At 46.4% G+C, this 16,097-nt stretch overlaps 1 protein-coding gene across 2 annotated transcripts in view; it reads right to left on the bottom strand.

Annotated features, from left to right (window-relative positions):
• Positions 1-9,368: 9,368 nt before the first annotated feature.
• The window catches only part of cntln (centlein, centrosomal protein), a 74,201-nt gene continuing 67,472 nt past the window's right edge, over positions 9,369-16,097 (bottom strand). Inside the window, exons 27-28 of one of the 2 annotated variants that reach the window (XR_012927401.1) lie at positions 9,879-10,662; positions 9,369-9,708 (exon numbers count right to left, since the gene is read on the bottom strand). Coding sequence is in view for 1 of the 2 variants with exons in the window: in XM_076032324.1 (XP_075888439.1) it covers positions 10,552-10,662 (111 nt within the window). In the remaining variant the exon portion in view is untranslated. Of the gene's footprint in view, positions 9,709-9,733; positions 10,663-16,097 lie in introns of those variants that run through there. The other variant, XM_076032324.1, reaches the window with a different exon arrangement.

The raw sequence follows: 16,097 nt of genomic DNA, 5'->3' as shown, positions 1-16,097 counted from the left end.
ATATAGGGTGGAACTGTGGCAGGTGGTTTTTATGTTGCACCTGCTGCTCCTGGAGAGTGAGGTGGCAGCGAGTCGGTGGCAACGTCACTGCCTGGGTTTAATCCTTCACACACGCCTCGTCCCCGGCGGCCCACCAGCAAAAACCACAAGTGATTAATTGCTGTGATAAATTACCAAAAATGCAACCGTCGACATGCTGCGTCACCAGCGCTGAGTCCCACGTTCAAATTGCATGTTCATTTTGGTCATGGATAAAAACAACAACCTGATTTTCTGTACGCTGACCTTCAGAAGATGCGCCGCTTTAAGTGTCCAAGACAAATGCTGCAAACTGGAAGCTGTGGCCATACGGGGGAATTGGAGGACACGATGGAGAGGAGCTTGTTAGCGTGACTCAGCCAGGCTCTGGGTGTCCCACAGAGGCGCGAGGCCCTGAGCTGACCGCCACTGTCACTGCTGTGACTCACCCCGAGAAAACAGATAACCTCACTCAGACATGCGGAGACCTCGGGCTGACTCTGGACATGGAAGTGGCCCAGAGCCAGGATGCTGCGGAAGAGTGGGGAGGGCGGATCTGCTCAGACCGTTGGCCACCAGGGTCCTACTTAGAAGGTCCAACGTCACGCTCGTCATTCATCGTCACTGCCTCCTGCTGGCTGAACTAAAACTGATGTTTTGTTAGACCGTTGTGACAAAGACGAGGCGGTGACAAGACTGCATGGGAACCAATACTTGATTGGTGGCTGTTGAACATGAACTGCATGTTTTAGCACATACTTCCTAAAAAATGTTAAAAGTGAATTTTGCATGATATTGGATCTTTAACTTTATGGCCGCCACCACCACAGTGACGGCTATTCAATTTGGAGTCTTAGTAGCAAAAGTAAATGCAGATCATTGAGAGGATAACTTGAGGAAGGCGTCTGTGTACAACCTTGAGCTGAAAACTGTCCCATGCATGGACTTGTGTGGGTGGCAAAATGGGACAGAAAGTGAGGACAACTGAGACTTCTTGTCACTAGGAAGCCAAACACCCACTGATGGAGGCTGAAAATACCTTTTTTTTCAGAAAAAAAACAACCCAAAGAGGTTGCACCACAAGCAGGCCCAATTAGAAAGTGAGAAAACTCTCTGACCACACCCATGAGCCGAGGCCACAGGACTGGGACCCAACAAGCCAAACCAGGCCAGTGGGCAGAGCAATGTTTACCAGTCATCCCAGGGTCGCTTTCACCCATGAGCATGTGGCCTCACCTGATTGGCTGACACGCCCTGGATGGGTCCTAGTGCCCCCCTGTTTTATAGTAAGACAACCGATCAAATCGTCACCGACGCCCCGCTACGGGCGATAAACCGTGTTTAGAGGGCGGCCGGGTCATGGCGTGCATGCCGCTGCAGCTCGCAGCGGATTTCCGCCCTATGCATGCGGCCAGGCGCACTTAACGATTGCATAACGGAGTTCCCACAGAGGGAAGCACTGATTTAAATCCGCCACGGTTCAGTGCGACAACCTGCGCATTACAAGTGTGAGCGAGCGGATGCCTCGCGCTCTGCGGCTCCCTTCCCCTCCTTCCTTGTGCGGAATGTCATCTGAAGGGTAACGGAGAGGAGATCACACCACCACCGCCGCACAGGCTCGTTAACGCCGTCGTCTGTTTACACGTCAAAAGGCAGCAAGTGCATTGCAAAGCAGGAAGGCTTTGGGTATGAGGGGGAATAAAAGAGTGGTTTTGGTGCAGCGCAGCCCTGCAGCAGCACAGGCGAGCTGTAAATAATTCACAGGTGAAAGATGGAGGCGCGGCTGATTCACGGCGATGGGGAGAGCGGACAGTAAATCATCCGATATGTCCCCTGTCACAGTTGACCGTAGAGCGGCACCGGGGTCTTACCTGAGTGGCTTTGTGGAATTGCTTCTTGAACCCCGCTACGGACATGGTTGCAGTTGCGCGCTGGTTCCGGACCGGGACGATGAGCTGGATGCTGCGGGACAGAGATGGAGGCGAGACCGGGGTCCTAACTGGTGTGGTGTCACGATGATGAGCTCGCACACGTCGCTACACGTCCTGTCTTCTCTGGAGGGATCTCCTGCCTGTGTGTATGTGTGCGTGTGCGTGTGCGTGTGCGTGTGTGTGTGTGTGAGAGAGAGAGAGAGAGAGAGAGAGAGAGAGAGGCTGACTGAAGCTCAGCACAGGCTATTGGATGTCAGGGACCACATGTCCGAAACGGCGCTGACGTCAGAGCCCGCTCCGTTTAAAGTGTCCTCCCTCCACATCCACAGAGCTAAAAGCGGCGCGTTTAGCGGAAAAGGACACGACGGAAATAGAAAGACAGTGAATAATTAAAAAAAAAAAAAAAAGAAAAGAAAAAAGGAAGAAGGCACCAGGATAGACTGAACGAAAGAAACATAGGTTTAAAGGCCTGATTCTGAAAAGAGAACTCCAGCACCATGGACAGCACTAAGAGCTTTAGAGGTTCCGTCGTGTTTTGATGTTATCAATGTGGCTATCTACTTTTTCTGATGAACGTCTTCTACATGTATTGTCAAGCAAACAACCTCTTGTGCGTAAAAACAAAGTTGAGGAAGATAATGATACAACTCATGTCAAAAAGGAAGTCGATGAATGTGCCGCTGACTCTCATATTAACAAAGGCAGGAAGATTCATGCATTTAAAGAGGAAGTTTCAAAGTGGTCATGATCTAAATTTCGAATGCTTGTTTGACGAAAATGCTTGTTTCTTTTTCCGAGCCCCATTTGTAAAATGACTTGAGAGCTGCTCATGCTGTGACTCCATCTGTCACCGCCCCATTCTTGGGCTGATACGATTAATAATAATAATAATAATAATAATAATAATAATAATAATAATAATAATAATAATAATAATAATAATGCTTCACGGCTTAATGCGAGTAATGACTCCAGAATAATAATAAAAGAAAAATAGCCGAGGAGTCACCTGCACGCACTGCGTCAAGCTGGACGGCGGAGCCTCGACGCCAGATGGCGGTTTTCTTTGGGTGCGACTACTTGGGCAGGATCTCAGAGAAGCATCCCAGATGGCCACCAGGGTCTCTGAAGCCAGAGCCCAAGTGTGGATCATTCAACACAACTGACACCAAATCCTTCCAACAAGGGCTGTGAAATGTCTAAAAGGAGGCGGTAGAAGCTGCTGAAATGTGCTTCTTTCAAATAAAGACCACATTTGATGCACGTTTGATGGTGAGGATCATTCTCAAATGTGGGATTTTAGCAGAGCGGCACTAAGTAGGCATAATGTATGCATCCGTATGTAAATCGCACAGCCAAACCATCACCTTGGTCCACATATCCCATAATGATGGTGATGATGATGATGTGTTTAGCGCTCTCTCGACCTTCTGTTATGTTTTTTTGTTTTAATTATGCAAATATGTTAATGTTTCTGCTCGTAAAGAAGCAATTGAGACTGAGAAGGGCCAGCCAGTAAAACACAGCACAATATAAGTATTTTTTCAGCGCAAACTCCTTCCAACAGAGAGGACTGGCATTTTCTTTATTCTCTCGTCATCCGTCATTCAAACGCCCCTCCTCCCTCATGGTAACGTTCCAACACAGACGTCAGCTTTTTGTGGCGGTTTAACATGGCATACAGTATCGCGTGCTAGTGGCGCCATCATGTGGGCAAAACCTGAACATGCATCCAGAAAGCGGATGGCCCGTGTAATTATTAAAGCAAAGTCCACAGATAAATGTGCCAATTTAATGAAGAAGAAGAAGAAGAAGAAGAAGAAGAAGAAGAAGAAGAAGAAGAAGAAGAAATTAAAAAATATTCAATCAAATTTATTAGGATCACAGATACCAAAAAGCAGATTGTTTGTCGATTGTATAAGCTAATTACACTGATGAAATTTCAAATATAAACAGTTTCTAATAGAACACCTCGACATCGTATTGTCAGATTTTCCTCGTTGGGATTATAAAAGTGCATCTCGTGTTTATAGAATTTCAGAAATAATATTTATAAAAAAAAATAAATAAAAAAAAAATCCCAGTACATGGTGTTTTGTTGCCATCTAGTGGTTAGACGTGATGCAACAGCAATGCGACAATCCACACGAAAAGGCCAAAGCGTATTTTTAACGACACTGTATTCATCACCCTCATTACACCCTCTTTGCAGTGAGAGCAGCACCAGGTCTGGATCACAATATACCGGCCTGACTCTCTGGGTACTAAATGTTTATGCTACGTCACAGCAGCTCTTTATCAGTGAAAGTTCAGGTGATACATCAAACCGGCCGACAGTGAACCTGAACCCAGGTCTCTGCTCAGTTTTTCTGCTCACTGGCCTCAGTGACAGAGTGATAAAGTGTTTGTTCCCACGGCTCAGTGATCCGTGTGTGTGTGTGTGCGTGCGCCTTAGGTGACTGTCCATTTGTATTAGCGCGTGAGGCACTAAATCTCACCTGTACCATGCAGACAGATGGAGGCTGAACCTGAGGGCATGCTTGCTGCCACCGTTCAGTTTCAAAGCTGCTCTGCATATTTAAGATTTTTTTTCTCTGACTGTAACGGACTAGCAAATTTAAAGAGCATCGCCATGAAATCCGGTCTCGCATTAAGCCTCACACAAGGACAGAAATCAAGTCACAAAACCACTACAAGTCACTTTAGTCAAACCGAGGGAAGGCCTTGTGTTAGACTCGACCATGTCCGATGATCAAACCTGAGGGTGCCATTATGTGTCCTTCCAGGACTGCTTGATGCTCCGTGAAGCCCAAAGAACAACATTGCTGGCAGTAAGCAACAACAGAGTCCTGTAGTCAGCAAACCTGACACTGTGACAGCAAGATCCGCTCAGGCTGAAAAGCAGAACGTCCCAATAAGGAGAAAAATGTTTGAGGTCCCCTACTTACATTTATCCACACCTTCACATTGCCTCAGCACTTCTATCAACCATCCAACCAACCAACCAAAATAACAGTTGCAAAATGTAACACTCTGGAATTTGCTCATCCATCTTATTAAAAGTTTTCATGAAGGTGGAGGCCTCGGTTGCCAAAGAGGGTTCTGGTGTGAGACGACTCGGGTTGCTGGCCCGGCGCCGTCTTGCAAGATCACGTCTCGTCTTACTGCAACACTTCATACGCCAACATGAACCTCTTGCATGGGTATAAGAGGCTAGCTAGCTCATTAGCATATGACTGAGACACCAAAGACAGCTAGGAAGATACTGCTGTGAGGAGAGAGAGAGAGAGAGAGAGAGAGAGAGAGAGAGAGAGAGAGAGAGAGAGAGAGAGAGAGAGAGAGAGAGAACATCTACACAAGGGTCCAAATAATACACAGGCGGGTGGCGGGCAGGCAACCACCAGCCAGCCGGGGGCGCTGTGTCATGGACAGGGGTGTCATTCTCCCAAAGTGAAGACAGTGAATTGTAAAGACTATGTAAGTATAATTTTAAAGAAAAACATAATAGTATTGCTTTAATGAGGAATGGAAACGTTGCAGAGCAAAAGGCCTGAAAACACACATGGATTCTTAATATTTACCTCACTTTAACCACAGAGTTTGCCTGTTTCAACGCTGAGGCGTGCCTGGCCTTGCGCTCACTTGTGCTCTGCTCACTTTCAAGCTCTGTAAACAGAACACATGTTGTTTCTGTCGACCCTCTGGGGCGGCAATACACCAGAAACAGGCCTAACTTTCCCTAATACTAATCTTTAAAACATTAGCAAATGGTCATGTTTTTATCACGTCACAGAGGTCCCACAGAACGAGTGAAGGCGTAAATACTGGAGGGGTGTGTGTGTGTGTGTGTGTGTATTGTCGGTGCAGCTGGACCGGATGGAACGGGACGGGGTGGGCCATGGCTTCAGCCCACGGGCCATTTGTCACACATATGCCGGCCGTGTCACCAGAGACGGGAGACAAACACACAACAGGCGGAGGTCATGTGTTTCCTGCGTTTCCTAAAAGGGCCGGCGATCCCCGCAGCACCCCAGCACCACTCAAACATGCTAATGTACCTGTGCTCTGCTCTAATTGGTCCCAGTGATGCTCGCCCCTGCCCCACCTGTGTTCGCGGGAAGCCTCCAGTCAGTCCTGCAGTCGGACCCCCGCCACTGCGCGCTAGCGCACGGTGCTAATATTATGCAAACAAACACTTCTTTGTTGTTTGGCACTTCTCGCGCACCGACCCGCCACGGCGGAGGGAAAAGGGAGAAAGCACATAGGCGGGAAAGGAGAGAGGGGAAAAAAGGGTGGGGGTGGCTGCTAGGTGAGCTGGGGCGGGAGCGGGAGCTTGAATTCATTAGTGTGATTACCTGAGGTGTGCTACTTTACAGGGGGTAATCTGCCAGCCCATTTCATACCCTCCAAACTTCAGCCAGTCCACTAATGAGCGCCTGGAAAAGTTAGTCAAGGTGGAGAGGTGCTTTGAGGAGCTATACACTGCAGACTAAGGTGTTATTATACATGCTGGAGCAGGAAACAAAGGACGGCTGCCTGTTTTTTTTTTTTTTCTTTCTTGGACTGGTGAAGAAGTTGGTTTTTGATTCTGAATGCACAGAACAAAAATGGGACTTTGAGCGGCAGGCAAATGAACAAACTTGAAAGGGAAAAAAAAACGCACTCTTCCCCGAACTGCTGGCACGTTTTGGGGGGAGACGCGCAAGAATCGCTCATCACGGAGAGCAAAACCTGGGAAAAGACAGCTTGACTGATGGCTGATATTAGGTGAGACATTTTCTAGTCCATTTGAGACAACATCCCAGATTAGCCCCGCGAGGACGCGGGGAGGGTTCGAGGCGGTCGCATTCAAAGAGTGGCTCCTCTCTGGGGTGATGTCGAGGACTGCGGCTCGCCTCCTACGCTGCGAAAGAAAGTGGATTAGAGAGCAGAGCTGCTCCTCTCTCATTCTCCCCTTTTCTCTGCCCAGGAGCTCAGGCCACGGCTTTAGAGAGACAGCTGCCATGAGCAAGGCTTAGGACGGTCCGCGGGGACGAGGACGTGCAAGTGTCAAAAGAACAAGAAAAGTGCAGGAACAGCTGAGTTAGGATGGCCAGGACGGCCAGGACGGCGGAGCCAATGACAAATCCAAAAGGAGAAGCCGGTTGGATTTATATATATATTATACATATAGATGCTGTAACTTTCCCTTTCCTCTCGGCCCTACGCCTCGACTTTATCACACAGCATCAAAACACAGCTCCGGTCCCCCGAGTGGCTGGCCTTTTTATCTGCTCCCTAGCTTCCCACGGTGGGCCGCATCCACCCATAATCTGCTGCCGTTTCATGTCTGGAGCGCCGGAGAGGAGGATAAGGGACTTGTTCAAGTGAAGATCAATGAGGTTGTATACATGGCATATGGGCATCAGGAGAGCGCCGTTCCTTTTTTTCTGTTCTTTTTTTTTTTTTTTAAAGGTGGCATCCAATTTATTTAAAAAAAAAAAAAAAAAAAAGGAGAGGGAAATTATACATGCGCAGTGCTGGCAGCGCAGTGGAGATCTGATCCGGAAGTTTTTGGAGAAAATAATGGTTATTTTTTGATTTCCTCACAGCCCAGTCGGGACAGTCTGAGGTCTGTCTCTGAAGCTTGTCCCTGGTGAGCAACATGAAGGGAGACACAATGAAAAACATGTTGCATTATACATTTGTCAGAGACAGAAAAAAAAAACCTAATTTGGCTGTATGTCACAAGCACCTTGTTGCAAAGACAGTGCCAAGTGTCTCCGTGTGCGCGAAATCAAAGCGAACAGATATATTGGCAGCAGTAGCCGCAGTGTGAAACTGTGTCAGTGAAGGAAGGGGAAAACCACCAGAGGCTGTTTCCTGTTCGCTCCACAGCTGGTGGACGAGATCTGCGAGGACTTAATTGTGCATCAGTTGGAGGCTTGCAGAGATTCTCTGTTTGTGCTTTTGACTCTTGATTTTTTTTCTGTTGTACTGAGGGCAGCCCGCCTTCCCACCCAAGTGGCCCGCATTCACACCACTGGGAAAAGTGGAGAGTACAATGGAGAGGCCTTGGGACACACACACAAATCATCGATCGACCCCACAGTCAACCCGTGACCCCAACCTTGTGCAGCCCCTCCAGGAGCTGTCTCCTTCAGGAATCTATGGAAATAGAGATTAAAAAAAATCTAGGAAGGTGGATTTTGAAAAAAAAAAAAAAAAAAAAAGTCAGGGTGAAAGACAAAGATGGAAAAGGAGAGGAGGAGGGGGAGGCGGAAATGGCACGAGTTGATTGTGTTGGAATGAATAAAAGGGAGAGGGAGGAAAACTTTGCATTTGGAACTACGGATCAAAGTAACTCCCAGAGGAACGCCCTCTTAATGAGAGCCATACAAGGAACGAAGGGTGGGAGACAAGAGTGGAAGAGGAGAAGAAGGAGAAGAGGAAGGGTATGGCATTCCATTCCTGCACAGAAAATAAAGAGATGAATCATACAGGGCGCCCGGTGGAAGACACGTGTGTGTGTGTGTGTGTGTGTGTGTGCTGAATGAGGGGGTGGCGCTGCCTTGTCTTCTCTTCTTTCTTCCTCTCTTTTTTTTAGGGCTGTTTTCAAGATCATTTTAACGTCTTCACTGAGGGAGCGTCGGAGGCAAGGCCAGGTTAATTAAACCCCCGGGAGTACAGGCTGAGGGGGCCCCGAATTTGAATATGTCACAGAAATAGCAGCAGTGTGTCAGCCGAGGCCGGGGTCTCGGCGAGCAAACATGTTGACTATGCATTACGCGCTAAAAGGGAGACAGAGGGAGAAATAGAGACAGTCAGACAGCCGGGGGTCGGGGGTTTGGGGGGAGGTTGGGTCCGCCATAATTTGTGTGGCACTGAAGCTCTTGCTCAGTCTATACCCAGCGCGCCGCCGGATTTCTCTGAGTTATTAATGTTTGTCATTAAGTGCATTACGCTGGAGGACAGTGACTGGGAGAGGGGGGAGAGAGAAAAAAAAGCAGAAATTTATATGGGACAAATATTGACAATAGCTGGCTCCTGGGTATTGGAGAAGAAGGAAAAGATGCAAACTATGTTAATGAATGGTAATTAACCACAAGGGTTTGTCTCTCCTGGATTCCCAGCTAAATTGGTCCCCGAGTTGCAGCGAGAGACAGTCCTGGCCTAATCCTTTATTATAAAAAGATAAAGGAAAACGACATCATTAGCATATATTTGAGGGAGGGGGGGATTAAAAAGTGGAATTATTCCTTTTTAATTCCTGAATGGAGGATTCTTCACACCATTGTTAATTATACATAATGAAAAAAGAGAGCGGGGAAGTGGTGAGGACAACAAACGGTACCAAAAAAAGGCAAAAAATGAGAGAGAGTGAGAGAGTGAGAGAGAGAGAGACAGAGAGAGAGAGAGAGAGAGAGAGAGAGACGACTTAAAGGGAGGAGTGTGTGGTCTCCTGTGTGGGATGCCAACTCAAGGACAGAGGAGACCAGGATCACCGTTTAATATTCAAAACGTATAATAAGAGAGGTAGAGGAAGGAGATAAAAGGGGTTGGAGGTAGCCGTGTCAAGGATGGAGGCGCTCCTCTGATACACCTCGGTGCCGCGTGTCCGCGCGGACCCTCGCTAATGATGTCCACAGCAGGGGTCACTTGTTACGGACGGGACCCGGGCCCACGGTCGGGGCTGTCAATCACGGGAGGGCCGCGAGAACCCCGCCGTCCGCCGGAACAGCCGCGGTCACCCCCGCACGCTGGCAGTCCTTTGAACTGCCTGGATGGAGCCACGAGGAGAGGAATGCATGAATAGGATTTTTCTTTTATTTTTTACAAACACAACATTGGGCAAATAAAGACAGATTTTATGACTAATTATATCTACCTATTGAATTATGTAACATATTCCGCACTGCAAAAGAAAAAAAAAAGAAAGGCTTGCTTTACCAGCGGTGCATTTGGAAACTGATTTTTAGGGTTTTCCAGTCAGTGGATGGAGTTCCAATGAACAGAGTCTGATTAATGGCCTCCTCCTCCCTCTTAGAGTTTATTCTGCTCTGTTCTGCACTCTCCACTTCTCAAAGTGTCGACTTGGCACTGCCAGGTCAAGTCCCTGCACCCTCAGGTCCTTCAGGTGCCAAATAAATTAGGGATGTAAAAAAAAGAAAAGAAAAGAAGAACCCCCCCCGGAAAAAAAAAAAAAAAAAGAAAAAAGGTCTGACTTAAAACATTAGTGTAAGCATTCGCCTCATCAGCCCAGGTCTGCGTCGCGAGCGGCTACGCTGGTAACTTGTAAATTAGCTTGGCGCTAACGGGCCCTGTCGGCGAGACACCAGTGCGCTGAGCGCTAACACAGATGTCGAGGGCTCATTTACAAAAGCCGGGCTGCTGCGTTTGAGCCAGTGGCCCAGAGTGAGTCGGCAGCGCTTTTTCTCACAAATATTGGTTCTGCTGGCCTGGCTCAGCTTGGCTCAGTCCAGCTCCCACTGAGCAGGAACCGGGGAGGGAGCGAGGGATGGAGGGAAGGAAGGAGGGAGGGGTGGGTTGGGGTGGTGGGTGTGGGGGGTGGGGTGGGAGAAAAAGAAGAGGATGACAGTTTTCCCAGCCTCAGCCCAGGGAGTCAAGCTTTTTCGCTGACTGGTGTTACAAGCGTGGCCAGCTCTTCTGTCAGCACTTTCCTCTCCTTCATCTTCACGCGCAGAGCCCCCATTAGCTGGCCGGCAGAGGGGATCTGCAGGGGAGGGAGAGGGTGGAGAAAGGGTGCGCGGGCGGCGGGTTAGAGGAAATGAGCAAAACACACAAATGCGCGAATCTTTTGAAAAAAACAAAAAAAAACGATCATTGATACTTGACACGATATTTATAAGCGCGCGGGGAACCGTTTGTGTTGAATGTTCCGTCTTTCAGGCCTATTTAGCGGCACAGTGACAAACGGATCTGAAACACAGCCGTTCCGGAGGTCTGATAGCAGAATAGGGTTTAATGTACATTCCGACTGCAGTTTTACTTTTCTCTCTCTTTTTTAAGATCGAGGTCTTTGTTCATGTTGTTTTCACAGGCTCATGTTCATGGACGGTGTGCAAATGACTCCCCTCATATTACAGCAGCAGATAATTGCAGTGGCTGGACCTTGTATTTTCATCATTTTAAATAAAATGTTACCAAATCATTAAAAAGATCTTTGGTAAAATACAGACTCTGAGGTTTACAAGTCCATTTTTTGGGTGTCATATTGCTGGCGACTTGTGAGTGCTGTGAACGGCTCATGCAGCACAAGGAGTGCAGGATGTGCAGGGCAGGCGGTGAAAAAAAAGAGGAAGGAATCTTTTTCTCACATTATGCCGTCTACTCTGCTCCATTATGTAAGAGGGTAACTACAGCTCACCTGCCCGTCTGCTTTGGGCGATTTCTGTAAAACTCAAACTTACCACCCACTTCATCTGGCACACCTACACAATGACATGACCAGTCAATCATGTGGCAGCAAATCAGTGCGTATGGCACAAATAAACATCCATATCTATTGTTTTTACTTTTTTTATTTTTAAGAGAATGCCCTGAGCGACAAGCTGCCAAAATGCCTCAAAGCTGTTTGAGGACAGAAGAGAGTGAACTGTGCTTGGAGATGTCATGAAGTAAGTAACTCATACACTTGACAATCAGTGCTGAACACAAAAACATAACTAAAAGCTGATGGGCTGCAGCAGTGGAAGGCCACACTACTGTAGGCTAAGACCAGGAAACCCTGGCTAAAATTCCCACATCATCAGAATTGGACACCAGGTAACTATAGATGATATTTTTTGGCACATTTTAGATGCCTAAACACCAAACAATAATGTTATCCATAGAAAAAATACATATTTAACAAATATAGTTTTCCTGAAATATGACAAATGATTTAAGATACAAGTCCAAGTCACTATCACAAGAAAACAGAAGATATAAAATGTGCAAACGTATGACTGCAAAGGCTTCAGTAACACAGACATCAGAGGTAGCAACTCTTTCACTGAGCATGAGGTGGACCTTAAGGTGCATTTTCGTAGCGCAGGAAAGTGGCGACCTTTCTTTTGGGCAGGGTTAAAGACACGGCGCACTTTCCCCCCGAGAGGCTTAGCTTGATCACTGTGAGCCTTAAGGCATCATTAAAACACTGCACAGCATCGCTCGGGACATTTACAGCATTGTTTTATTTACTGGAACGCCAGACGGTGAGAACCAATGTCCCGCTTAATCGTGGTGGATTAGGATTAACGTCACACCTGAAGGACATTGCTGTGGGTGCGTACTTGGCTGCACAACAATAAACAAACAAATAAATAACTGACGGTGGACAGCCGTCCGTTTCAAGCCCCGGTCAAGAATTCTTTTCACCACCCTCCGGGATGGAAACAAGGATGCTGCGGTCATTAGGGGGCCTGATCAAAGGGGGCATAACAGCCATAAATATTAACCTCCATAAGAGCGGCCCTTTACTGGATTGGATAACAAGCGTGCTCTTGAGTCGCAAGGCACGCAATAAGAAATTGACAGAGTTGGAAAGAGTGACTATATATATATATATATATATATATATATATGTATATATATATATATATATATACATATATATATATATATGTGTGTATATATATATGTATATACACACACATATATATATACACACATGTATATATGTATATATATATATATAAATATATATATATATATGTATATATGTGTGTGTATAATGTATATATATATATATATATTTATATGTATGTGTGTGTATATATATATTTAAAAAAAAAATATATATATATATATTTAAACCGCCTTTTTCTATCTTGAAAGAGAACGTGAAAGCACTCGATATTGAACCTTGCAGAGAAACAGGCTGACGCGCGCCTTGAGTGTGGCAACAAACTCCGCCGAATGAAATCTGCATCTGGGAATACAAGGCACTGCGATGCTTTGAAGTGATTAAAGCGAACTCGCAACATACACTGGAATTAGGTCTGCGGCTGACATGTTTTTGAGGACTGTAATGTGATTTTAAACTAACATCTTATCAATTTCCAATGCGCCTGGAGAGTGAGTACCTCAGAAACTCAACACCCAAAAAAGAGAAAAACCCTTTGCAGCCCCACCCCTGGCCTCCTGACACTCCTCTCCTCTTCATTAAAAGGTACCACTAGCGAGAACACAAGGCCCCATGTGTCAGGAAGTCCGCGCGTGTGCGTGTGTGTATGCGTGTGTGTGTGTGGAGCAGGAAGTCAGTTCCAGCAACACTGGCTGCATCAAACACGCGGCGCTTTTCCTCAAGAGGACCGCTTCACCGAAGCAACTGCTGAGACATCTTCCTCCGCACTCCCGGGATCGTTCCCTCTCCTGTCTCGCACACATTCGCACAACAAACACACGATTTTCCTAATCAGCTAATTGCACACAGAGCCACTAACTATGCAAACAAACCCTCCAAAATAGAGATAAAGCCACAACACGCGGCTCAGTGGAACGGCGTAGAGGGAGATGGGATCATTAAAAGCACTGATGGAGGAATATGGGTAAACAACGCCACACAGGTAAACACTGTCAGGATAAAATGATAAAAAAAAAAATAATAATAATGCAGGAGAAATTCTGCCTGGCGTGGCTGGTGGGTTGCTGGCCCCTTGGAGACTGGATCCCAGAGAGGACAACACTTGCAGCAGGGTTGTTTATGTGGCTGCTCAGCATCTTAATCACTGCATCACAAGTTGGTCCACATTGGTCCGTCCATCCTCTATCGCTGGCTGCTGGGTTATGTTATGTTGATCCTGGAGCCCGATGGAGCAATGATGTGACCAAGGTGGTTGTACACCCTGGGCTAGTTCATCTAGCCAGTTCATCACCCAAAACATTGAGGGACCATTCATTCTCACATTCAATTCGTATGGATGAGTTTGGGTTGCCAGGTAGCCTAGCGAGTGCGTCTCCACAGGGAGAACGTGCAAACTCCACTCCAAGGCCGGAATCAAACTGGCCACGTCTCTCTGCGAGGCAATGACCGCCGTGCTGACCCCTCTCAGATGACTCACAACATTTAAACGCATCCGTTATATGATCACAGTCAGCAGTCATGCCTCGACTGGAGCTAATATTCTCAGCACAAACGTAGCAGATTGTCTTTCTGTAAAAAAAACAAAAAAAAAAGAGGGAAAATCCAGCTCAGATTTTTTGTCGGGAGCAAAACACAAAAACTCTCACTGGCCGGCTTACGGACAGGACAGGCATAAACTATGGTAGCCTTTTATCTACCTGCCGCATTTGCTGGGAACTGATAACCCCTTAGGATGGTTGGAGGATAGCTATGATGCAGCTGCTCTACCGGCTCCCCTGGGCTGCTTCAGGCTGTGTTAGCAATGGGCACTAATATTATGCTACAGTTGATTTAGCCGGGCCCCTGTCCCCTTTGGCTGCGCCAGCCAGCGCAGCGGCAACACAAGCGTTATTTTTGCGAGGGGCCCTGTCCCCTTTGGCAACACTAAAGAAGCGACTGTTGCATTAAGTCATGCTAACTCGCACCCATTACTATTCAACAGGCCCCGCAGAGAAGACCTTTGTCTAGGTATGATTTCATGAACATGTTTCAAAAGTGAACTGACATGTAAAGCCACTGACACTGACAAGTGTTTGTGTGTGTGTGTGCGTGCGTGCGTGCGTGCGTGTGTGTGTGTGTGTGTGAGAGAGAGAACGAGAGCAGGTGAGCATGTGTGTGTGTGTGGACAAAGACAGGGGCTGCAAGCAGAAAAGTGTTTTTATAAGCCAATTAAATGACATTGCTATTCCACAGCCTGGGGCACACCTCTAGGCAAGGAGCAGCTCAAAGTTGCAGCACTCAAGTGACCATTGTCTAGCAGTGGCATCACACACACGCCCACTTCATTTTTTAAAATATCTTAAAGGATCGATCATTCCCAGCTCTTTTGTCTTGTCCCTCGAACCGAGTTATCACAATTATTTTCAAGGGCCCAATTTGTGGGCGGCTGAATGTCAGAGACTGTGTCAGGCGGCTGACTGTCAAGAACTAGACAGCCTGAATAGGGGACATAAATGCAACTTTATCTAAAGGTTTTTATTTTCCCAATTTACCAGATAACCAACTCATTAGTCATGCCACGAATGACAAGTATGCTTTGGTGGATGTTACTAGTTAATTGGTTCATTGAAACCGACAATGTGGATCTTAGTCTTAAAACCAGATCATTATGATGTTGAATAAAAGGGGATAATTCTGCTAAGAAGCAGCGGTCTCGCCTTGCTCCATGAAAAAAGTGTGCATATTCTAAAATCCATTCAAAAGTTGAAACTGTTGTTTTCATCGGAACTCTTTCAGATCATATCAGATGTCCGTTTGTATATTTGGTCATGTCATCAGGATAGACTGACAAAAAAAAGACAAGTGGAAAAAAAAAACCACTCATAAAACACGATCATTCAATCTCGACAGAATGTCCTCCACGAGTTCAGACTGAGTTCTACCAGCTCCTTTGACAGAATGAGGAAAACATACAAATTTCCCAGCACAATTGTCATTTTAAACTTTGTATGTTTAGAGTTTGTGCAACTAGATATCGGTACAACACCCGGTGGCCACCTCTAGTACATCGTGCAGTTTTAACCACAATATAAAAGTGCACTGTAGACTTGGAAATTTAAGAAACTTAACGGACCAGCAGAAGTTCTTGTTGATTTTTGGAAGGTCGTGGGGTCGGAGAGGTATAACTTGTCTCACATATGGCAAAGAGCAGGAGAGTTTTGCAGAGTTCTACTACGACAGTAGTGTTTTCAGCGATGAAGGATTACCTGCTTCTAATTTCTGTCCCTGGCTGGTGAGCAGTCTACTATCTAGGCCACTATTCAAGGTAAGAGAGAAGTATGTACAGTAGTTTTATCACAGAGGAGGAAAACAGCTCTCTGATCTTTGATCTTCACACTTTTGTTTGAAAATCAAATTTATCAAACGGGGGAATAACAACAACAACAGCATGATAAGTAGATAAAAAAAAAAAAAGAAGCTCACGCACAAAGGCACCTCGCTAAAAAATTCTTGCATTTGATTATCTCCGATAATGAATATGTCACATTTACAAAGAGGGGCTCAGGTAAGAAAATCACCGACAAGCCTATTCTCTCGCTCTC

Source organism: Nelusetta ayraudi, unplaced genomic scaffold (assembly GCF_046127955.1).
Source record: "Nelusetta ayraudi isolate G7.1 ecotype Tasmania unplaced genomic scaffold, CSIRO-AGI_Nayr_v1 ptg000004l, whole genome shotgun sequence".
NCBI lineage: Eukaryota > Metazoa > Chordata > Actinopteri > Tetraodontiformes > Monacanthidae > Nelusetta > Nelusetta ayraudi.
This window is presented reverse-complemented; position numbering and strand designations above follow the sequence as displayed.